At 35.9% G+C, this 24098-nt stretch overlaps 1 protein-coding gene across 2 annotated transcripts in view; it reads left to right on the forward strand.

Annotated features, from left to right (window-relative positions):
• The window catches only part of UGCG (UDP-glucose ceramide glucosyltransferase), a 40871-nt gene that overhangs the window by 14008 nt on the left and 2765 nt on the right, over positions 1–24098 (forward strand). The window contains exons 1-8 of one of the 2 annotated variants that reach the window (XM_064490397.1): positions 5030–5326; positions 6617–6758; positions 15367–15469; positions 16284–16385; positions 17892–18004; positions 21051–21229; positions 22795–22881; positions 23384–23573. In XM_064490397.1, coding sequence (XP_064346467.1) covers positions 5136–5326; positions 6617–6758; positions 15367–15469; positions 16284–16385; positions 17892–18004; positions 21051–21229; positions 22795–22881; positions 23384–23573 — 1107 coding nt within the window. In that variant the 5' untranslated portion in view covers positions 5030–5135. Of the gene's footprint in view, positions 1–5029; positions 5327–6616; positions 6759–15366; positions 15470–16283; positions 16386–17891; positions 18005–21050; positions 21230–22794; positions 22882–23383; positions 23574–24098 lie in introns of those variants that run through there. The other variant, XM_010988716.3, reaches the window with a different exon arrangement.

Here is a 24098-nt window from a genome sequence, read left to right on the forward strand (position 1 = left end):
TTACCAAACTGTGGATGGCTCCCACCTTTTTATCTCTAGATCGGCCTTACCTTCTGGCTCTATGTAGCCAACTGTTTATTTACTCTTCAGTTACTCAACATTTTTTTTTAAAAATTGAGAACATGTGATACATCGTTGTTTTCCTGGACCTGAGAGACTTTACTGTAGTGCGTCTTCAAGTGTGGTTCACTGCTAGCCCACATCAGAATCATTGGGGATGCTTATAAAAATGCAGATTCCTAAGCTATGGAACTGGTCCAGTAAGTTGTGGTTTCTACCCATGGGCATGATATATACTAAACGTTGAAAAACACTAGTCTTCTGGCCTAGAAATTGCCTCAAAGCAGTAAGCCGGGGCAGTTAGAGGACTCACCTCATTTCATGTTTCATGTCTCAGGAATCATTTCTTGACCTGATGTCCAGTATCTTGAGAACCACTTCCTATATTTTTGTCTGATTTTTAAAAAATTGTTTCAAGTGGGAAGAGTAAATCCAATCCCTGTTTCTTCATATTGTCCAAAAGTTGAAGTCCTGAGGCATGGGAGAGGAGAAGCCAGGGGGTTTTATACTTAACATAAGGTCAGAGAGGAAACTGCAGGCTATTTGTGATTACCCAAAGCTGGAAACAACCCAAAAGTCCATCAGTAGAAAATAAAGTGTGATGTATTAATACAGGGAATACTATGCTGAAGTGAGAATGAATGAACTATAACTATACCAACAAGAATGACTCTCACAAATGTGGTGCGAAGTAAAAGAAGCCAGACACAAAAGAGTAAATCCCACAGGGTTCCTTCCATCTAGGTAAATTTTAAAACCAGCAGAATTAGTCTGTGGTGTTTGAAGTCAGGGTAGTGGTTACCTTGAGAGGGTAGTTAGTAGAAGGGGACATGCAGGGACGTCGGGGATTCTGGTAATACTCTGTTTCTTGATCTGGGTGCTGGTCACGTGGGTGTTTCACTTTGAGAAAATTCACTGAGCTGTGTACTTGTATGTGACTTTACTATGTGCTAATGTATTCAAGGAAAAGAGCTCCCCTGCTTTCCTAGAAAAAAGGTCAAGGCTGCAAACCAAATGCTTGATAGGAAGGTCGAACTGGATTCCCAGTATAGAACCTGAAACTGAAAAAGTGTTGTGCCCAGGATCCTGGAAGGAAGCACGTCACGTGGTCAGGTTAAGGGTGGACATGGGCCACCCGTGGGAAATCCTGTGCAAGGTGTGGGTGCAGTAAGCTCACATTCATGTGGTCCCGGGTAATGAGAACCCCCGACCTGAGATACTAATAAAAACTGCTTTGAAACCAGTAAACCTTGCAGGACCTGTCAGAGCCACTCATAAAACTGGCCCACGTGGGGAACTCCATTCAGGCCACTTAGAGAATTCCAGGCAAATGAGATGTTGGTCTTATTTTGAAAAAATACAGATTGGTTTACAACACACTGGCCATGGCCAAGGCACCCATCGGCATTATTTCTGTGTGTTAATACAAGCAGGGTTAATACTTTCTTGCTCCAGAGCATAGCTTTGTTGACGTCTGTGAGGGTTTAATAGGAAGAACTTCTTACGTGGCACCTCCCCTGGGAAACCACAGCTCGTTGACAGTGTGGAGTTCACTTGTTCATCACAGTGTCGTCAGGTCAGGGGATGATGCCTCGTGTACATTTGGGCTCAAAATAGGTTTGTTCAATAAGGGAATGCTAAGTAGTCATGAAAGCACCACTGTGCGCTGAACACAGTGCTGTGTGATTGTGTGTGTGACTAAATGGATATTTTTGTATTGTTTTGATAAACATTTCAAGTAAATTATAACAAGGAGCTATGTCAGTTGTATTACTTAAGTCAAAACAGTACTCTTCAAAGTAGGGTTTTTTTTTAATTGAAGTATAGTCAGTTACAGTGTGTCAATTTCTGGTGTACCGCATAATGTCCCAGTCATGCATATATATACATACATTTGTTTTCATATTCTTTTTCATTAAAGGTTATTATAAGATATTGAATATAGTTCCCTGTGCTATACAGAAGAAAAAAAATTTAATCTATTTTTATATATAGTGGTTAACATTTACAAATCTCAAACTCCCAAATTTATCCCTTCCTACCTCCTTTCCCTTGGTAACCATAAGATTGTTTACTATGTCTGCAAGTCTGTTTCTGTTTTGCAGATGAGTTCATTAGTGTCCTCTTTTTTCTTTTTTTAAGATTCGACATATGAGTGATATCATATGGTGTTTTCTTTCTTTTTCTGGCTTACTTCATTTAGAATGACGATCTCCAGGTCCATCCATGTTGCTGCAAATAACATTATTTTATTCTTTTTTTCCTCTCACTGAGTAGTATTCCATTGTATAAATATACCGCAGCTTCTTTATCCAGTCATCTGTCAGTGGACATTTAGGCTGTTTCTATGTCTTGGCTATTGTATATAGTGCTGCTATGAACATTGGGGTGCAGGTATCTTTTTGGATTAAGGTTCCCTCTGGGTATATGCCCAGGAGTGGGATTGCTGGATCATATGGTAAGTCTATTTTTAGTTTTTTGAGGACTCTCCAGACTGTTTTTCATAATGGCTGCACCAAACTACATTCCCACCAGCAGTGTAGGAGGGTTCCCTTTTCTCCACACCCTCTCCAGCATTTATCATTTGTGGACTTTTGAATGATGGCCATTCTGACTGGTGTGAGGTGATACCTCATTGTAGTTTTGATGTGCATTTCTTTGATAATTAGCACTATTGAGCATTTTTTCATGTGCCTATTGGCCATTTGTATATCTTCATTGGAGAAGTGCTTGTTTGAAAAGTCTTCTGCCCATTTTTGGATTGGGTTGTTTGATTTTTTGTTATTAAGTTATATGAGCTGTTTATATATTCTGGAAATTAAACCTTTGTCAGTTGCATCATTTGCAAATATTTTCTGCCATTCCGGGTGTTGTCGGGTTTTTTTGTTTTTTTTTTTACTTATGGTTCCTTTGCTGTGCAAAAACTTACAAGTTTAATTAGGTCCCATTTGTTTATTTTTGTTTTATTTCTATTGCCTGAGTAGACTGCCCTAGGAGAATATTGCTAAGATTTATGTCAGAAAATGCTTTGCTTATATTTTCTTCTAGGAGGTTTATAGTGTCTTGTCTTATATTTAAGTCTTTAAGCCATTTTGAGTTTATTTTGTGTGTGGTGTGAGGGAGTGTTCTAACTTCATTGATTCATTGGACATGCTGCTGTCCAGTTTTACCAACACCATTTGCTGAAGAGACCATCTTTTCTCCATTGTATATTGTTGCCTCCTTTGTTGAAGATTAATTGACCGTAGGTCTGTGGGTTTGTTCCTGGGCAGAGTAGGATTCTTGTATCCTCACTACAAGATAAATCCATGGGGTATGAAGAGAAAATTTTGTGTGTGTAAGTGTGTGTGTTAGTAAGAGAGAAGGAAGGAGGGAGGGAGGAAGAGGAGAAGATAAATAGATAGATATTTGGGGGAGGCACAAATGAGAATTTTTTTTTTAAAGGTCCTCTGATTAGAGTTATGTTTGTAATCATTTTGAGTAGAAATTTCAGATATAGGACTTTCCATCAGTTCACTTTGCCGTAAACCTGGAGAGGGCTTCATTGTTGTCTGCCAGGTCAGCCTGTCTTTGATTAAATGCTTCATTCTTAGTATGAACTCATAAGGGGATATCTGTATTAGCATTTAAAGTAAAATGTCTTAATGAAGGGGAAGAAAGTTAAAATAGGATCAACACTAGCCTATTCAGCACAGTTTAAATTGTTGTTATTTTTAATCTAAATCCTTGCCAAATGCGGTGTGTTAGTGGGCTATGTTTCTCTGTGATTGGTCATCATGACCCATGTATGTTTTGTTACAGTTCACCAGCACTTAATGATCAGAGAGTGGGACCAATAGATTAAAAATTACTGGGATTTAGACTTCTTATTCTGCCCTCCATGTCTCAAGCTCTTTCATGATTTCAGTACCTTTGCCACTCATCCTCCCTGTGCTGCACTCTGGATAATTTCTTCCAATCTAGATTCCAGTTCTCCAGTTGTCCTCTGAACTGTGTGCACGCAGTCTTCTCTACCACCTGTCTGTTGAGTTTCTGATGTCAGTGATCACCGTTTTCATTTCTAGACATTGTGTGGTTCTTTTCATATATTCATGGTCAACATATGGTGGTCTCTCTCTTTCTATCTCTTGGATTTTGTTCAAGCAACACCCTTAGTTTGCATTCTGGGTACCAAACCCACGTGGTTAAGTGTTCTCCAAGGAGACTTTTTTTTTTTTTGCTTTTATTCCATTTCACTTAGGACTGAATCCAAGAGAGGCAGCCTCCCCATCTTCCCTCTGTGGGCCAGGATTTTTCTGCTTTGCCTTTCAGGGATTCCATATTTATAGAAGATTCTCGGAACAGATTTTTTTTTTATCATGCTTGTCTCAGGCTGATCACCATCTCTAGGTCACTGGAGACCAACAGATGATCCCAATGTAAGCGTCAGCTCCTACACTCACTGACTCAGAGGTTTCTCCTCCTCTCTGACCTGGAAGGCTTTCCTTTCTTTTCTAACAGTCCAGGCATACATTTGAAAACATGCTTTTAGTGTACTTGTATTTAAAAAATGAGAGGAGAAAATGATAAATATTGTATAAGAATTTTATGTGTGTGTGTGTTGGCTTGTATATGAATTTTTAAAAAATCTCTGCAAAGATAAGCAGGAAACAAATAATGCTGAGTAAGTAGTGTTGGGAATGAGACAGATGGGGGACGAAGGTGACCGGGAAGCTTCTTTATCTAAACCTCTTAATATTTTTAGTGATTTGAACCATTTGGATATATTACCATTTCAACGAATTAAATACAGAATATAAACTTTTTCCCACTGGCAATCTGGAGTTCTCTACTGGGTGAGTTTCTCCAGACAGCTAGTCTACTCTTCTGTTAGAAATGGAATAGTGGTCATTTTTGTGGTTATGTAAATTTCCGATCATGGTTTCACCTCTTCCCAGCCCTCCAGCTGAACTCTGTAGATCAATATTTTCCAAACTGTCTGTGGCAAAGGATCAGTTCTTTAAAATTTTCCAGTCTGTCAGGGACTGACACTTTGGTAAACTGCAGTGAAACTCAACTACTGATTACATGCTTGGATGGCATGGCACTGTCAAATCGCTATGAAAGTTTCTAAACACTTTCTCTCCATTTCTTCTCATCGCTGGCCAGTAAAAAGCAACTTGTGGACCGCCGCCACACTGAGCAACACCACTATAGATGGGAGTCATTATTTTCTGGCATTTGGTGCTGTGGATCAGAAGTCGATACCACACTGTTCTTTTCCACTGTAGGTGGTAACCCATTTTCTTTCTGTACGGATGTATTATGGCCTTATCTGAAACACTGGGTGTTTGCTGCAGCACACCCCTCCCTTAATTAGGGGAGCGAGCCTGTGGCTCACTGCTGGGGCTGATGGTACTGATGTACTGTCAGAAATCATTCATAGATTAGTAGTGTATTTCATCTAACTTAAGATGCATTGATACTGACATTTTCTTGATGGGTTCTAGCAGGGTTGTTTTTCATGCTACTGAGTCAGGACTGCCATCTGGCTGCCAGCAATTGTAAGATGCCATTGATTTCCAAGATGTTAAAATGTGGAAGAACACATGTCTTAAAATATCCTGCAGATGGCCCCATGATTGTTGCAGCCTCAAATTACTGTTTGAATGCGTGGAGACTTGCTTATGAGAAGGAGGGAAGTTGCCTTTCGTGACTTCCTTTAGAAACTTCAGCACTCTGCCTTATGGCCCCTTCTCTCTATTGTGACATCCTGACATGAGCTGGGACACATCCTCTCTTGTCTAATTGGTATGGCTTCCCTCATTAGGAGCCCTGTGCGGCAGCTGCCTTGGGATGGACCAGTCCTGAGAACCTTGGCCAACTTATCTGTGAATTGATGGCACTGGTATATCTTCCAGTGTCCTTAATAGATATTTTTCTCATCATGGAGGTTTTTTTTCCCCCCATACCTTCAACTTCCCCCTGGTCCATCCCTGCCATTCTGAGCTTGTGAATATTGGCAGTTCTGTGATTTATCCCATTTTCTTGCTTGCCATCCAAGCTGCTTGGTAGTTCTTTCAATCAGGTGTTGTGTGGACTGTTTGTTATAGAAATTTCTCACATTTTTCTGGTTACTCTTCAGTATTTTTCTGATGCAGATAGAGATTTTTTTCCCCTCCTGCTCTTTTTATAGTTCTTTGGCCACTTTGATGGCATTTTGGGATGAAGGGCAGTTTTTTGTGTGGGTTCATAACATTGTCCTTCATTTATTTCTCCACCACATACGTATTGAATGCCTGCTCCAGGCATAGTTCTAGGTACTGACTGCAGCCATAAACAACAGTCTAAGTTCCACTGGGACATTCACTCTGCTCAGTTCTGGTTTTCCTCAACTGGAAGCTTACCTGGTTCTACTCGCCTGCATTTTTAGATATCCCATTAGAATGTCAAAAAAAAATTTTTTTTAACCTTAGAACTTAGTAATTTATTGGTAGCTTGGTACAGACTTTATATAGATTTGGCACTCGTGTATTCTCCAGAAATGAATGTTAATTTATGTATCATTTGTTTTTAGCCGATTACACCTCAACAAGAAGGCAACAGACAAACAGCCATATAGCAAGCTCCCAGGGGTGTCTCTTCTGAAACCACTGAAAGGAGTGGATCCTAACCTAATCAACAACTTGGAAACATTCTTTGAATTGGATTATCCCAAAGTAAGTACAGTGTTGTACTCATAGGAATGGGCTAGACCGTATGTTTTTTTTCTTCCTCATAGTAAACACTTAAAGAAGAATTCTGACACTGTATCAAGTGAAGGTATTAAAAATTCATGATGGTGTTGGCCTCATAAAATGTATGCTTTATTAACAGCAGTAGTAATCACAGGACACACCCATTTATGATAAAAACTCTCACCAAAGTGGGTATAGAGGGACCATATCTCAACATAATAAAAGCTATATATGACAGACCTACAGCCAGCATGGTACTCAACGGTGAAAAACTCAAAAGCTTCCCACTAAAATCTGGGACAAGACAAGGATGCCCACTATCACCACTCCTATTCAACATAGTCCTGGAAGTCCTAGCCACAGCAGTCAGGCAAGAGAAAGAAATAAAAGGGATCCAAATTGGAAAAGAAGAGGTAAAAGTGTCATTATATGCTGATGACATGTTACTATATATAGAAAACCCTAAAAGGTCCACACAAAAGCTACTAGAGCTGATTGAAGAATTCAGCAAGGTAGCAGGTTACAAAATTAACTTTCAAAAATCAGTTGTATTTCTTTGCACTAACGATAAATCAACAGAAGAAGAAAGTAAAGAAACAATCCCCTTTAAAATAGCACCCAAAGTAATAAAATATCTGGGAATAAATCTAACCAAGGAGGTGAAAGAATTATACACAGAAAACTATAAACCATTGATGAAGGAAATTAAAGAAGACTTTAAAAAATGGAAAGATATTCCATGCTCTTGGATTGGAAGAATCAATATTGTTAAAATGGTCACACTGCCCAAGGCAATCTACAGATTTAATGCAGTCCCTATCCAATTACCCAGGACATATTTCACAGAACTAGAAAAAATCATAATAAAATTCATATGGAACCATCAAAGACCTAGAATTGCCAAAGCATTACTGAAGAGAAAGAAAGAGGCTGGAGGAATAACTCCCAGACTTCAGACAATACTATAGAGCTACAGTCATCAAGACAGCATGGTATTGGTACCAAAACAGACATATAGACCAATGGAACAGAATAGAGAGCCCAGAAATGAACCCACAAACTTTTGGTCCACTCATCTTTGACAAAGGAGGCAAGAACATACATTGGAATAAAGACAGTCTCTTCAGCAAATGGTGTTGGGAAAACTGGACGGCAGCATGTAAAACAATGAAGCTAGAACACTCCCTTACACCATATACAAAAATCAACTCAAAATGGATTAAAGACTTAAACATAAGACAAGATACAATAAACCTCCTAGAGGAAAACATAGGCAAAACATTATCTGACATACATTTCAAAAATTTTCTCCTAGAAGAAATAAAAGCAAGAATAAACAAATGGGACCTAGTGAAACTTACAATCTTCTGCACAGCAAAGGAAACCAGAAGTAAAACAAGAAGAAAACCTACGGAATGGGAGAAAATTTTTGCAAGTGAAACCGACAAAGGCTTGATCTAAAGAATATATAAGCAGCTCATACGACTCAATAAGAAAAAAATAAACAACCCAATCCAAAAATGGGCAGAAGACCTAAACAAGCAATTCTCCAAGGAAGACATACAAATGATCAAAAAGCACATGAAAAAATGCTCAATATCACTAATTATCAGAGAAATGCAAATCAAAACTACAATGAGGTATCATCTCACACCAGTCAGAATGGCCGTCATTCAAAAATCCACAAATGACAAATGCTGGAGAGGCTGTGGAGAAAGGGGAACCCTCCTACAGTGCTGGTGGGAATGCAGTTTGGTGCAGCCACTATGGAAAACAGCGTGGAGATTCCTCAAAAGACTAGGAATAGACTTACCATATGACCCAGGAATCCCACTCCTGGGCTTGTATCCAGAAGGAAATCTACTTCAGGATGACACCTGCACCCCAGTGTTCATAGCAGCACTATTTACAATAGCCAAAACATGGAAACAGCCTAAATGTCCATCAACAGGTGACTGGATAAAGAAGAAGTGGTATATTTATACAATGGAATACTACTCAGCCATAAAAACCGACAACATAATGCCATTTGCAGCAACATGGATGCTCCTGGAGAATGTCATTCTAAGTGAAGTAAGCCAGAAAGAGAAAGAAAAATACCATATGAGATCGCTTATATGTGGAATCTAAAAAACAAAAACAAAAACAAAAACAAAAACAAACAAACAAAAACAAAGCGTAAATAAAGGACAGAAATAGACTCACAGACAGAGAATACAGACTTGTGGTTACCAGGGGGGTGGAGGGTGGGAAGGGATAGACTGGGATTTCAAAATTGTAGAATAGACTACACTGTAAAAAAAAAAAAAAAAAAAAAAAAAAGTAATCACAGGACAGAAATGGGGTTGAGAAAGGGGTATAAATTCCTTTTCTAACTGCCTGTAGGTTGATCTGAGTTAGAAATCCCTGAGTAGAGCTCCTGGAACTCAGGCATTAAGTGCCTGGTAGTTTGAGTGTAGAGATTTTTATCCCATAAGAGTCATAGTGATAGGGAAGAGCAGTGTTCAGTGGTCTGACGTCAGAGGCAGGGCAGCCAGAACTAATGGTAAATCCCATTGAAAATCTGGCCTTTGAGGTTAAAATCAGTGATAATACCTAATTTTTACTTTTTCTGGGTTTTAATACCCAATTGGATTGCTTTTCTCATTTATCTATATAATCTGTTCATCTCTAAACTCCGTTTATTCCGTTTCTTGGAGACTTCAGTTTTCTTGAGATGGGAGTATTCTTTTTATTTCTTCCTTTTAGTTTCTTAGGAAAGCTTAACAGGCCTTCGTTTTTATATTTAGCTCTAGGGCAGCTTTTTAAATTGCCTACTGGAGACACTGCTTTTGAAGAGGCGTTCTGGTGGTGGTGGATTACCTGTGAAAATACACCTGTAAATTTCTACCTGCTTGATTTTCAGTCCAGTTTAATTTCTCCTCTGTGGTCTCCATCCACTTGCCTCAGTTTTCCCCCTTATTGCCTCAGTTTTTCGACAGTTTTTGCCACTTGGAGACTCTCCCTCCTGTTTCTTTAGGACAGTGTAGCCCAAGTCGTGAGTAGGAAGAGGGTATGTGCACACCACGCTTCTTGTGGTGACTGGTTTTCATGCTGTTATTTCTTTTCTTTTAACCAGTGAGAAAAATAGAGGAGACATAGAAGCAATAGCCTTCATGTCGCTCTTATTAAGTATGTAGACATGAGTATCATTCAGTTACTTTTTAGTGTTGCCATATTATCACTTTTGGAGTTTTGGAGTCTAGATGTTTGAAGCTAATTTGAAGCAGAAAATTATATATTCCTTCTGGTTTGTGTGTGTCTGTGTAATAATTTTAGAGATCTGAATCATGCCTGGATTATCTAGTTAATAAATTAAATATATAATTTTTTTAAATAAGAAGCTATATGTATTTGACTTTTTTTTTTCAAACTAAAAATGCACACAGTGGCCTTTTTATTAGAGAGACTCTGGTAACTCAGGAAGGTAAATGAATTGAGATAAATTCAAATAAAATAAATAGAGATAAATAAAAGTAATTGTAAAATAAGCTTTGTAATAAGAAAAATGGAAGTTTTTCAAGCGTCACATTATAAAAGTAAGTGCAAAGGAGAATTTATTTTTATGACTGGAAGAATATTTTCCTTTATTATGAATAAATCTCAGAGCATAATGTGGAATCATATGCATTTATCCTTGTGAGACTTAACCTCACATTTCAGTTTTTTTAACCATCAACCGACCCTATCCCCTTTCTCCATTCAACCACTCTTAAAACTTAGTTATGGAATTTTTATATTGCAGCTCTAGTGGGGTGACACTCATGGAACTTAAATGGTTTTGGAAGTTAGTGTGGGTTTAAAGTTTCTTAAAATAACTGCAGGAACATATGTATCCATTAATTAGGGACATTTGGAATGAGTCAACAATTGATTTCTTCTTCTGAATGAAAAAAAATTTTGTTTAATTACAACTTGGAATTATTTCTAGAGTTCTAGTTTTCACTTGGTTCTTTTTCCTTGAAGCTGTGTCATTAAGGCATTTGAATTTGTTGAGGAGAAAGTCATTCTGATGCTTACTATAAAATAAGTAACATTATATGCAAAGATTTTTTTTTTTGGGTCACAATTTTATTTTCTAATTATAAAAGTATTGTTAGCTGTGCAGATGGAGAGTTTAGAAAGCAGAGCAGAAGTGGAAAATACCTACAATCTAAAGGAAAATTCTGATCTCGTGGCGTTTTATTTGTTTTTTAAAATACCAAACGCCATGGCAAAGTTTCCTCAAGTGACTGAAATTAAACCACTGAAATCACACAGATCTGAGTGTGAACATGAGTTGTTTGTCACCAACAAGGCAGGTAGTCATGAAATGAACATTTGTGCGACTTCCAAGCCCAGCACACTTAAATATTTGCTTTTTGTCAAGTATGAACATTGTTTTATAAAAGTATGGAGATGTTTTCATTCTGGATGTAACTTGTAACTTTTTCCTCCATTATTTGATTTGGAACATTATAGACTGGAAAAATATATATGTAACATGTTGAAATTCCAAAGTGTTATTTAATTTTGGACATGTATAAGGTTTACCGCTGGTACTTGTTCTGAATTTCTAGGTTTAAATTTTGGTGAGACTATTGTTATATTAATTGCCCTGAAAGTACTTTAAATATCTTATAAATTCACCTTATGTTGCTACTGATTCTTGGGAAAAAGTTCTTCTTGGAAAACACATGAGAATGAAAAAGTGATATAATTCATTTTTCACAAAATTGAATACCCATTTGGCATCAGCATGGAGGGCATTTATGGAGAATTTCAGACATAGCAGGAAGATCCAGTACTCTGCATCTGAAGTTGCTTGATGGCTTTGTAATTTCTGGCCATATGAAGAATTTTAAAATGAATGGTCAGTGTTATTAACAGAGTGAGGCTATGGCAATTGTGATTTTCTTTTCTTTTTGTGCAAATATAAAATTGGTTAAAAATCTTCTAAGTCCACTGCCGTATTTAGATTCTTCATTGTCAGTGGTATAGCTGTCCTTAAGAGAAAATTAAGAGAATAGGGGTCTTCTAAGAAAGAGTTAAGTGTTGAAAACAGGATCAGTTATCAAAAGAGCAACACAATACAATGTCATAAAACTACTAAGTCTGAAAGATTAGGAATTTACCAAATTAATTTGAAAAACTATAAACTAGTTCTTGAAAGTAGGTAAGTTTTTAATGTAACTCATCAAACCTTTGAATTCAGAGCAGTTTTCTTACAAAATATCTTTTTCCTGGCGTCTATCTTTCACTCAAAAGTTACCGCAGTACAAATGTATTAACTTAACAAAATTTTCTGTAAACATGATGTGTAGTTATTATAAATAATTCATGATATTCCTGCTTGATGTGCAATATAATATATATGTTAAAATATTTCTCTAAGAGGATATTTTCTGTTATTTACTATAGGAAAGAGTTTACATTCCTAATGTCTACAGGGCTGAATCAATGAGGAGATTTAAAAAATATTTATATACATAAATCTAGTATTATTTAAGGATCTAAATTTACTCATAAAAGCAAAAAAAAAAGTAGCATTCATGATTATGGCAATTTCACATATTTAGTTCTTAAATATCAAAGGGCCAGATCCCAATTTGGATTTTCTGTACCTCTTCTTGTACTTAGTCATTTTACTGTTTGAAAAGAAAAAAGGAAAATCAGTCAGTCTACCTATTTGTATAGCAGCCTTACTAAAGATTTAACGAAGGTTTATCTCATCTAAAATACTCTGGGATTTATCTCTAGATTTTAGTACTCATACTGCGTCCATTTATAGTGGAATTTATTATACCTTATATCCCCTTCAGATTAATAAAGTAAGTATTTTTCTTAAAATATTTTAAAATGTAGTATTTTAAATAAACATTGTATATTTGAACATATATATATATATTTATACCTATTTCTTTAGGTAGTATAAAAATACCTGAAAAATTATTTTAAAAAAAAATTTTTTTTCAGTGGAGATACTGGGAATTGAACCTAGGACCGCGTGCATGCTAAGCACACGCTCTACCACTGAGCTATACCCTCCCCCTCAAAAATTATTTTTTGCTAGCTAAGGAATCCTTTAACTAATTTAATATCTTGTGTTTTGCCAGTTGCAGTGTGGTTGGAGTGACTTAACTGTTGAAATACAGAGATTCCTAGCAAATAAAATGTTCGATCAAACTGTGATGCCCCAGAGGTGATTATCCTAGCTGAAAAATGAAAATTCCTGGCTAAAATCTAGTACTTTAGAAAGACAGCTGGAATGCTACTTCCAGTTTGGTATAATTTTCATTGTCAGAAACCAATAAGCGATGTGTTTAAATAAGAGTCTGAACACTTCAGTTGATGTGAACTGAGTTTCATTTGCACTCTGGCTGAAATCAGGAGGTGTTTGCTTTTCATTTGAAATTAAGTTTAAGAGGTATAATCCATAACACCAAAAACTAAACCTTGCATTTGAATAAAGGTAAACTGTACTTCCCTTACTTATACTAACAGCATGTATTTCTCAAAAATTTTTGCTGCAACCTAGTATAACTTCTTTCTTCCCATGGAGTAGATTTCTAGTACTATATGAAGCTTCCTCTTGCTGGGGAAAAAAGCTAAGACTAGCTTTTTAATAATATTTTATGGAACTATATTGCTTATAAACATTTTCTTCCCTTATGTTCATGCATACCTGTAAAACAGCACAAATTATAAAAGCATTAAAGAAACTGTGCTGTGTTTGGAAAAACAAGGAACTCTTTAGAGCAAGCCCAGCTGAGCAGCTCACTGTCGTAGGAAAACTAGTTGTTACTTTTACCCTTTGGAAAGTCACTTAACCTTTCTAATCTTCATTATTAAGGTCACTGCCTTTTGGCAGCTCAGCTGAACATTGTTTTGGTTGGAAGGATGGTTGACGCTTTATGGGACTCAGAGTCAACTCTTGAAGAAATTTCAGGGTGTGGCAGGAATGGGTACCTATCCCATTCTCAGATTTTCATCTGATCTCTGAAGACCAGTGGCTGCAAAGTTGCTTAATTATTTCAGTACCTCTCAGGTGGCAATTTTGGTCAGTCATCATGAAAGGTGGATATTGGATAGAATGTGCAATAATAGTAGGTAGAAAGAATGAGGAAAGTATACATTCCTTTCCCCTCTACTTAATTATTGAGAAAACATTTTCTTCCTCTTAAAAAAAAAATCTTACCTTGTTTGCTAAACCTCCTTCATTGATCTTAGTCCTGGTCCTTATGTGCTCAACCACTAAATTCTATTGTTGCCACTTTTTGCTGGGATAATATATATTAGGCAAACAGTAATTAATTATTGTGTCCAAGGGTGCTGTAAAGGTTTTATTTCCACTTTTTACTTGTGTATGCTTATCAATGGAAGTAAATAAAACAAGCCCTCCCATTACCTGAGATAGTCCCTGTATGTTAGACAGTTAAAAAAAATTATGTCCTTAGCTTTGTTTTTTAGAATACATAGCTTTGTTAATTTTTTGTGGACCTAGTTAATCTCCCTCCTTTGCTGAAAAATGTTCAGTCTGTTTTAGAAAGAGGGTTTGGTAGGAAATTTGCCCTTGAGTCAGCATGAATTTATCACTACTTTTGAAAAAAAAAATTACTGCTTAGAATACATATCCCACAAAATAATACAGTAGCATCCTTATATGTGAAAGCAAACATTTCAAAATTTCAGTAGTTCATTAAATTGTCAAGTAGAGGTTTAGTTCAAGATTTTATAAACCTTCTTACAAGTCAGAATTACCTCAGAGATTCTGATTCGAAAGTTTTTAAGAATGGGGCCCAGTATTCTCTTTTTCAAATAACTATTCCAGGATAATTTTGACACAGCCAGTCACGTGCTAAGAAACGACTTCCTTAATTTACTGTCAGCAGTAAACATAGCTCTGGGCAAAATAAAAGTCCTAGGTGTTTTCATAGTTAAAAGGCTAAGCATGCCTTTCAGGCTGGTACATTTTTAATCAAATCAGATTCTATTTTACTCCAAAAAATGATTATACAACAAAAAAATCTAATATCATTTTGTCCTTTTCATGTGAAGAGTTTGGGAGCCCCTTAAATTTATCATAATGGTATTTAATAGGTAATTTTTAGCACCTTGAGGAAATAGTATTAAGTTCAGAGACCAGTCTTCTAGAGAATGGAGGGTGTGTTCCTTCTGTTTGCTTACTATGTTGCTTTTACACTGCAAGGCACCCTGTGAGCATCTGGTTAATCTTCAGTGACGAAGGCCACGGAGAAGCTTGGGATCCAGTTTAACTGCTAGGGTCATGCCTATCTGGGAATGGCAGGGCTTGGCTGTGGGCCCCACCAATCTCTTCACCCTCTGTTCAGCTTGCAAACAGGCCCGCTCTGGAGAAGCTGCTGTCCATTCAAGTAGCACTTGATAGTCACTGAAGTGTTCTCATCCGTTATGAATACTCTCTTAACTTTTCAACTTTGTGTGGACAATTGCTTGTTTTTCTTACTGCTTTTTGATCCGTTAGTACATGCTAATAATAAGTGCTTGTTTTTGCAAAAGAGGTTAATTTACATAAAATATGTTTTTTGACTAGTATGAAGTACTCCTCTGTGTTCAAGATCATGATGATCCAGCCATTGATGTATGTAAGAAGCTTCTTGGGAAATATCCAAATGTTGATGCTAGATTATTCATAGGTAAGTAACAAATTCTGCGATAACCTTTTTGCTTGAATACATTAAGGACCAGTAATCTTCTTTGCATTAAACCGTAGATTAGGGTGTTAGCCACCCACCGAAGTTATTAGCACGTTTGCTTTATGCATGTTTGTTAGATGTAGTGAAAGGTGTTTATAGAACCTTTTGAGAAAACTTAAGTTATAAAAACAAAGGTTTTTTTTTTCATACCTAGGATTAACAGAATTACCCCCCAAATTATGCCTTACTTATTGATTAGACGTAAGAGTCAGTTATTTTTGTTTCTTTAGTATTTTCAACCTGTAGCCTTTTCTATATCTCATTGACTGTAATCGGGAGTGGGTGATAGAATTCACTTTTGTTAATATTGCAAAAAGAATCTTTTTCCAAAGGCCTACAGGCTTATTTTAAAGATAAATGATATAATTTCCTTTTTGAGAGTGAACAATTTTTTCTAAATATATTATTGTGAATAATAAGGAACATGAAACAAAATGTTAAAGTATGTTTAAATTATTAAATATGCAAGTGCTTTTCATTCTCTCTGCTATTCATTTGTGTAATAGAAAATATTTTCAAGGGGGAGTGCTTGCTTAGCATGCACAAGGTCCCAGTTTCAATCCCTGGTACCTCCATTAAAAAAGAAAAAAAAAAGGTAAATAAATAATAAATCTAATAAATCTAATCCCCCCGAAAACAAACAAGCCAAAAAAAAAAAAAAAAAGGCTACTTTAAAAAAAAAAGAATACTAAAAGAAAAGAAGGTATTTTCAATGTTGCATGAATCTCTCACTGCTGTACTTTTAAATTTTTAGGTGGCAAAAAGGTTGGCATTAATCCCAAAATTAATAATTTAATGCCAGGATATGAAGTTGCAAAGTATGATCTTATTTGGATTTGTGATAGTGGAATAAGAGGTGAGGTTTTTCTTCTTTATTTTATAAAACTTCTCACTCAGTGACAAAAATGCCAAAAGCAGTCTGGAAATACACTTATCAATCCTATTTGTTTGCCTAATAAAGTCATTCATTTCATCATTATTTCATGGTACTATGTCAAGTCATACTAAAATTTTGATTTTTTTTATGCTAACTGGAATGTTACATGTGTAAAAAATGTTTTCATTTTGAAGAGAAAATTCCAGCTATTAAAAAAAAATGGTTGTGAGTCCATTATATTATCTACTAGCTTTTCCACAGGTGTAAATTTTCCCTTGTTCATGTGACACTTCCCTTTTATTTTAATCTGTTTGTGACATGTGCAACATACTATCTCAGGGATGGAAATTAATAGGTGCATATTTCACTAGACATGTATACATTTATTAGAATATATTCATGGCTTCTTACTTAGCTGATTTTAGCAGGAAGCCATTTATATATTGAAATTACAATTTTCACTTTTGCATTTTTAAACATACCTATAATAGTTTCAGTGTTCTGTAATATTAGGCTATATTCTAATTACCTCAAGTTTCTCAACCTCAACCCTTTTGGGCTGGGTAATTCATTGTTGTCAGGGCCATCCTGCAGGATGTCCAGCAGCAGCCCTGGCCTCTACCCACTCGATGAAGTTGCACCCCCTCTCTTATTTGTGACAGCCAGAACTGTCTCTAGACATGGCTAGATGTCTTCTGCAGAGCAACAGTTGACTATGTGTATTTAAGGATTTATACAATAGATTTAGCTCCTTAAATACTTGAAGGAAATAGAGTGAAGTCATATAAAATGATACGAGATTTTTGCTATTTGAAAATGAGGCTATGATTTAAATTTTATCAGCTTAATATGTGCAAATTTGAAAAATCAAGTGTGGCACTCCTAATTAATTAGGATCATTACAGATGTATCAATTCACGGGCAGAGATTATGTTCATTTTTCACATTTGCTATCTTATATTATTTACTATCACATATTTGTTTGTTTTCAATGTACAAATCTCTATCAGGTACATTCTCATTCAGTTCCCATTAGCAGTTTTATGAGGTAGAGTATCTCATACCCTCCAAGAAAGTGGAGGTTCTTTTCCTATGGTTGGAATAGAGGAGCCAGAAAGACAATTGAGGTCCTTTGACTTTTGCTCCTGTACCTTTTCCACTAAGACACATTGTCCATTATTCTAGTTTGAAGGTTCTGAAACAGAGGCTGTTAACGTTTTCAAGGTATATCCTGCCTCTGGCACATATGAGGTATACACCAGCCTGCGAATGTCCAGAATAAGTTGGCTGTCATAATTCAGCCTTTTTGAAATTTTGTATTATACTCAGGTGATGGAGATTGATTTTATTACATCCAAATATAAAGAAAGAATTTATTAAGAATTTAATAACTCACAAAATGTCTGTTGCATTGGTGGGTATTTTACTAAAAGGAAAGTGTTTTCCTCTCTCCCTCTGCACCTTTTCTTTTCTTTCGTATCATAGTGGTTCCAGACACACTCACTGACATGGTGAACCAAATGACAGAGAAAGTGGGCCTGGTTCATGGGCTGCCCTATGTAGCAGACAGACAGGGCTTTGCCGCCACGTTAGAACAGGTAAGTGCAGTGGTCATAAATAATATTCTTGTCGCGGGGAGGGTATAGCGCAAGTGGTGGAGCGCATGCGTAGCACGCACAAGGTCCGGAGTTCAATCCCCAGTACCTCCATTACAAAAAAATAAATAAATCTAATTACCTCCCCCCACTAAATAAAGTAATTTTTAAAATAATAACAATATTCTTCTTACCAGACCCTTAATCGCCCAGAAGTCAATGCTGAGTGTTGGGATGAGCTCCCTGAAGTGAACTGTATGAGGTCTGTTTTAACCTACTGACTACTGGAATCCTAAATTGAAAGTAGCTGTTTTCCTTAGTGAAGAAATGCTTGGCCCCTGGGATCACTCACAGTGAACTTGCTGTGCCCTGGCAGTGAATGACGTGCCCAGGAAACGTCTTGTGTTCTCATACACTGAGGACAATATATTCTTTCTCCTCGTGGTCCTTGCTTTTCAGTCCTAGCGTTCAGTTCCACACTGTTGACGTACATAAAAGTACGTGTTACTTAGTTCTTTCAAAGATCCAGTCTGAGAAGAATCTGTTTTAAGTATCACAAAGTATTTCAAATATACAAAAAAAGGGGAAATTGTTCATATAATTACCAAACCCATTTGAATCCCTTCTAAAACAAATTTCTAAAAATTATCTGAGCAAACTATTTTGTGTTTCCCATTTTTTAATCCTCACCTTATAACAGAAATATAAACTTAGTGTGTAGCAAACTATAAATTATGGGGAAATACAAGTAGTAAAAAAATTTTAAAAAATCTACTCCCAGAACCCTACCAATTAGAGGAAGTTTCTGTTTTTCAAAACTAAGGTGGTTCTTGTTTTAGCCTTTTAGCATCCGCATATTTAGCACATTTTTTTTTCCTATGTATCCTCTGAAAAACAAAGTTGAGGTAGTACTCAGAACAATTTGTCTCTTACTTTTGTCACCTCATAAGCTTTTCCCCATATCATTAATAACTTTTTATAAATGTAATTTTTATTGTTTCTACCAGAGTCTATTATATGTGTATCATGTACTTGACTTAACCATTCCTGTGCCATTAAACATTTAGGAGGAAAACTTATCTTAATGTTGTAAGGGAAAAATACATGGTTTCAGTCTCTAAGTCTATCAGTTTGCTTTTAAGCATATCTGCATTTATGTTCTTTTGAGTTATAATCATCTGAGCGGATAAAGGTACACTTAACCTTTGACAATTTGAACCATGATTTTTTTTTTTAATTGTAGTTGATTTACAATGTTGTGTTAGTTTCTGGTGTATAGCATAGAGATTCAGTTATACATAGATGTATTCTTTTTCATATTCTTTTTCATTATAGGTTATTACAAGATATTGAATGTAATTCCCCATGCTTAATATTGCCTATGAATATACTTGTCCTGCTGCAGGAAATCATTAGTCTTAAATACCAGAGTTTTTCTTTAGTAAGAGAAACTCTGGGTGGTTACTTTAAAATAAAATACTTTTTTTTTTATGTGCCACATTGTGTTTTTGTTTTGGAAATATCCAGCTGATTTATATGTCAGTAATAAACATCTCCTACATTACACTCACTTCCTTAGTTTAGGTTTAATCCCTAAAGGTCACTCTGCCATCCTCAGAGTGAATGGAGATCGCCCAGAGGAGTTGCTCCAGTCTGTAAAGAAATCCTAGGAACCTGCAACACAGTATCTAGTCCCACCTCATTCCTCAAACCTCAGTTAATAACTGCTTAGGGAATTAAGATGTGTGCTTCTGGTTTTAGAAGTTTGGTTCAGTTCAGCCCCACAAACATTAGGACTTCATTCCAGTCTGGACTTCGGTAGCAAGAATCAAATTCTTAACCACCTCTGATAATTCTCTTATTCTGCATTGTGTATGTGACTTCTGCCATTGAGAGAGATTAACTGCTCTCTGTTTCAAGCTGCAGTTGCCCTCCATATCTTTGGGTTCTACTTTCATGGATTCAACTAACCACAGACTGAAAATACTTGGGGGAAAAAAATTCCAGAAAGTTACAAGAAAGCAGAATGTGAATTTGCCATGAGCCTGCAACCTATTTATATAGCGTTTACGTTGTACTTAGAACTCTTTACACAGCATTTACGTTGTGTTAGGTAGTGTAAGTAGTCCAGAGGTGATTTAAAGTACACCAGGGCGGGTGTGTGTAGATAATATGCAAATACTGTGCCATTTTTATACAAGGGACCTGAGCATCTATGGATTTTGGCATGGGCTCCTGGAACCAATCCCCGCTGGGTGCAGAGAGATGACTAATTAGAAAAGACACCATATCTAAGATGTAAATAATAAGTAGGGTTTATGTCTAATACGTTCAGTAATGAACATCTTATTCTACCAGTAATTTAGCAGCTTGCATTTCTCCTGACTTCAAGGCATATCTAGGAAAAGGGCAGTAAAATGGGAGGCAGAATTTTAGTGTCCACCCTGTTTATGAAAAATACATTGAAAAACGGGGGAATTGGTAAGAAGCTCAGTGACTCAGGGGCAGGAAGCAGCTAGCTATAAAAGGAATTAGGAAATAGGATTATTCTATAGGTTGATATACCCATAGGTGTTGTGTGTTTGCGTGTATACATATGCATACATACACCCATGTATGTAGATGTGTGTGTGTATTTACATGAACATTCTGAAAACAGAACATACTGAATTTTAATGTTTTATGTATCAATGAGCGATATTTCTAACCATCTCATTTCAATTCAGATTAAGTTTTAATTTGATACATCTTTGAGTCTTGCAGTTTTAGAGAAACACACATTCATTTGAGAATGGAATATACTTTTCCCTCCTACAAGTAATAAATATTTCTTCCTAACAGTGATAACAACAAGAATAGTCAGTCAAATAAGAAATTACTAACTGCTTGCTATATGTAAACATTTTGTACAACTTTTTACCCAGGTAATTTATGTATCAGTAATAGAATATTCACCTAATCATACTTAAATTCATTAGGAGAGAGAATTTATAAACACCATACTTTACCATAAAATTCTAATCGTATACGTATGTTTTTGTTTTGGCAGGTGTATTTTGGAACCTCTCATCCAAGGTCCTATATCTCTGCCAATGTAACTGGTTTCAAGTGTGTGACAGGAATGTCTTGTTTAATGAGAAAAGATGTGTTGGATCAAGCAGGAGGGCTTATAGCTTTTGCTCAGTACATTGCTGAAGATTACTTTATGGCCAAAGCAATAGCTGACCGGTAAGAAAAAGAAATTAAATTAGGTCATTGTATTTTGGGTTCCTAACTTCTGTTGATTGATTCTACTTGTTAAACCTATGGGTTAAGAGCTAGTTTACTTTTTTTTTTTATTTTTTTGCTAGTGAATATAGAATAGTTTAACATTTTTAGAAGGTAATTCCTATCAATTATTCATAGATACATACCAATGAAGCAAATAAATGTTCTGATTTTTCTACATTCTTCAAATTAATGTGGTTTAAAGTGATTAAAATGAAGCTTCTCTGTGATTGTGAATTTTCATTGTTATGGATATACATTTTTATGTGTTCTAGAAGAATTAAAAATATCAGTGCAGTCATAAACCAGTAGGTGAAAATTTAAAGAATGATTTTAGGTTTTGAAAATTTTCCATAAATTATTTGATGTTTTGCTAAAGAGCCATCTAATGAGTCACATGATTGACTTAATAACATTTCTCTATCACAAAATGACATTCTTTTGCTTTTTTAAAGGGGGTTGCTTCGTTGTATGATAACTTACTAAAGGTGCAATTTTAAAACTCAAGTATGTTTTTAAAATTCTCTACTCACAGTGTTCATGTGGTTCATGATTCCAGGAGATACATAATACCACTTTTGTTCACATTCCTTCTTGAATATCCACACATGCATTCCCCCCACTTTTTTTTTTTTTTTTTTTTTTTTGGTTAATAGTGTTCAGGGACACTATGAAATACAGAACTCACTCTGCTTAGTGCTTTCAGAATTCCTGTACTTTAAGCTTATTAAACTGTAAACTGAGGGATTATAGTCCCTTCCAGTTCCTAGATGGGACTGTCAAGAATCTCCGTAATGACTAAAACATGTGCAAGTGTGATGTACCCTAAGTAGTGTGCTATCCTGAGGACGAGGCTCATCTGAACACTGGCAATTGCTTACTCTTTTTTTTTTTTTAATTAAAGTATAGTTGATTTACAGTACTATACTAGTTTTAGGTATACAGCATAATGATTCAATATTTTTATAGATTATATTTCATTTAAATTTATAACAAAATACTGGCTATATTTCTCTGTGCTGTGCAATATACCTTTGTTGCCTATTTATTCTATACATTGTAATTTGTATCTCTTCATCCCTTACCCCTATCTTGCCCCTCCCTCCTTCCTTCTCCCTGCTGGTAACCACTAGTTCTCTGTATCTGTGAGTCTGTTTTTTGTTTAGTCATTCATTTGTTTCATTTTTTAGATTCCACATATAAGTAATCACATAGAGTATTTGTCTTTCTGTGTCTTATTTATTTTACTGAGCATAATGCCCTCTAGGACCATCCATGTTGTTGCAAATGGCAGGATTTCATTCTTTCTCACGGCTGAGTAATATTCCATTGTGTCTATGTGGTGTATGTATATGTATATATCTTATCTTCTTTATCCATTCATCTGTTGATGGACACTTAGGTTGCTTCCCTATCTTGATAATTGTAAACAGTGCTGCCTACTCTTTAGAGTGATGAATACATAACCAGTCATGCTTGCACATTTTCATCACCATAGCTCATTTTGTAATTGTCTTCATTTTCAGAGGTTGGAGGTTTGCAATGTCCACTCAAGTTGCAATGCAAAACTCTGGCTCATACTCAATTTCTCAATTTCAATCCAGAATGATCAGGTAAATCAACTGGCTTTCTTCTTTTCATTCTTGTTAAAAGGGGAGGGGAGAGTGGTTTTTATATGATCTTAACTAGGTTTGAAAAAAAAAACAAACCAACTAAAAGTCAGATTTTCGTTTACTTCCAGAATAGAGAGATTAACTTCTTTATTAAAATAAATTTAATGTCTAAATATATTTTCTTTTCTTTGTAACACTGAAAGCTTTCAAAAAAGGGATATTGAGACTACATTTTTTTATATGCTGATCTCTGTTTTCTGACTTTCTACCCTTTGAGTTTTATGATATTTATTCATCGAAGTGTAGGCCATACAAATGAATTAGTAGACTTTTTTTTCTTTGAGATGCTAAATAAAAAAGAGGAAAAAAAGATTCGTTCAATACTCTTTAAAGAGGAAGGCCTTTATATAACAGGGTAAAAATGCTGGTCATTTTGAGAAAAAATTGGTTAGTCTTGTACCTAGACTGTTGTTTAAAGGAAATCCTTTTTTTTTTTTTTAAGGTGGACCAAATTGCGAATTAACATGCTGCCTGCTACAATAATTTGTGAGCCAATTTCAGAATGCTTTGTTGCCAGCTTAATTATTGGATGGGCAGCCCACCATGTTTTCAGATGGGATATTATGGTATTTTTCATGTGTCATTGCCTGGCGTGGTTTATATTTGACTACATTCAACTCAGGGGTGTCCAGGTATGTGGATAGGCGTGAGAAGGTTGGCAGTCACTTGGTGGAACTAAAACACTTTTAATTTAGAAAAGGTTGGAGAAATCTATCTGAGCCATTCTTCAGCTTCCCAGCAAAGGTTAAAATCAGGTTGAAGCATTACTTTCCTTAGTGGAATGTGGACACAAAGCGGAACTTGATTTTCAACTTTCAGTTGGTTATACAGTCACTCTTATTAAAGCTCCCCAAGAAACAAAGGAATACAAATAAATTGGCAAATCTTCAAACTAAAAATATGTTAGGATAGCAGTTATTTTAATGCTGCTTCTAATCTTCATTGACATTTTCTTAACCAATATAGCATGTCAGTTAAATGATCTAAAGAGGCAGACTTGATTTTATAGTGTGTATTTAAAAGAGCCAAATCAGGAAGGGAGGGTGTAGCTCAGTGGTAGAGTACATGCTTAGCATGCATGAGGTCCTGGGTTCAATCCCTAGTACCGCCATTAAAAAATAAACAAATAAAACTATTAAACCTAATTACCTCCCCTC

The sequence above is a fragment of the Camelus dromedarius genome, chromosome 10 (assembly GCF_036321535.1).
Source record: "Camelus dromedarius isolate mCamDro1 chromosome 10, mCamDro1.pat, whole genome shotgun sequence".
In the NCBI taxonomy this organism is placed as follows: Eukaryota; Metazoa; Chordata; class Mammalia; order Artiodactyla; family Camelidae; genus Camelus; species Camelus dromedarius.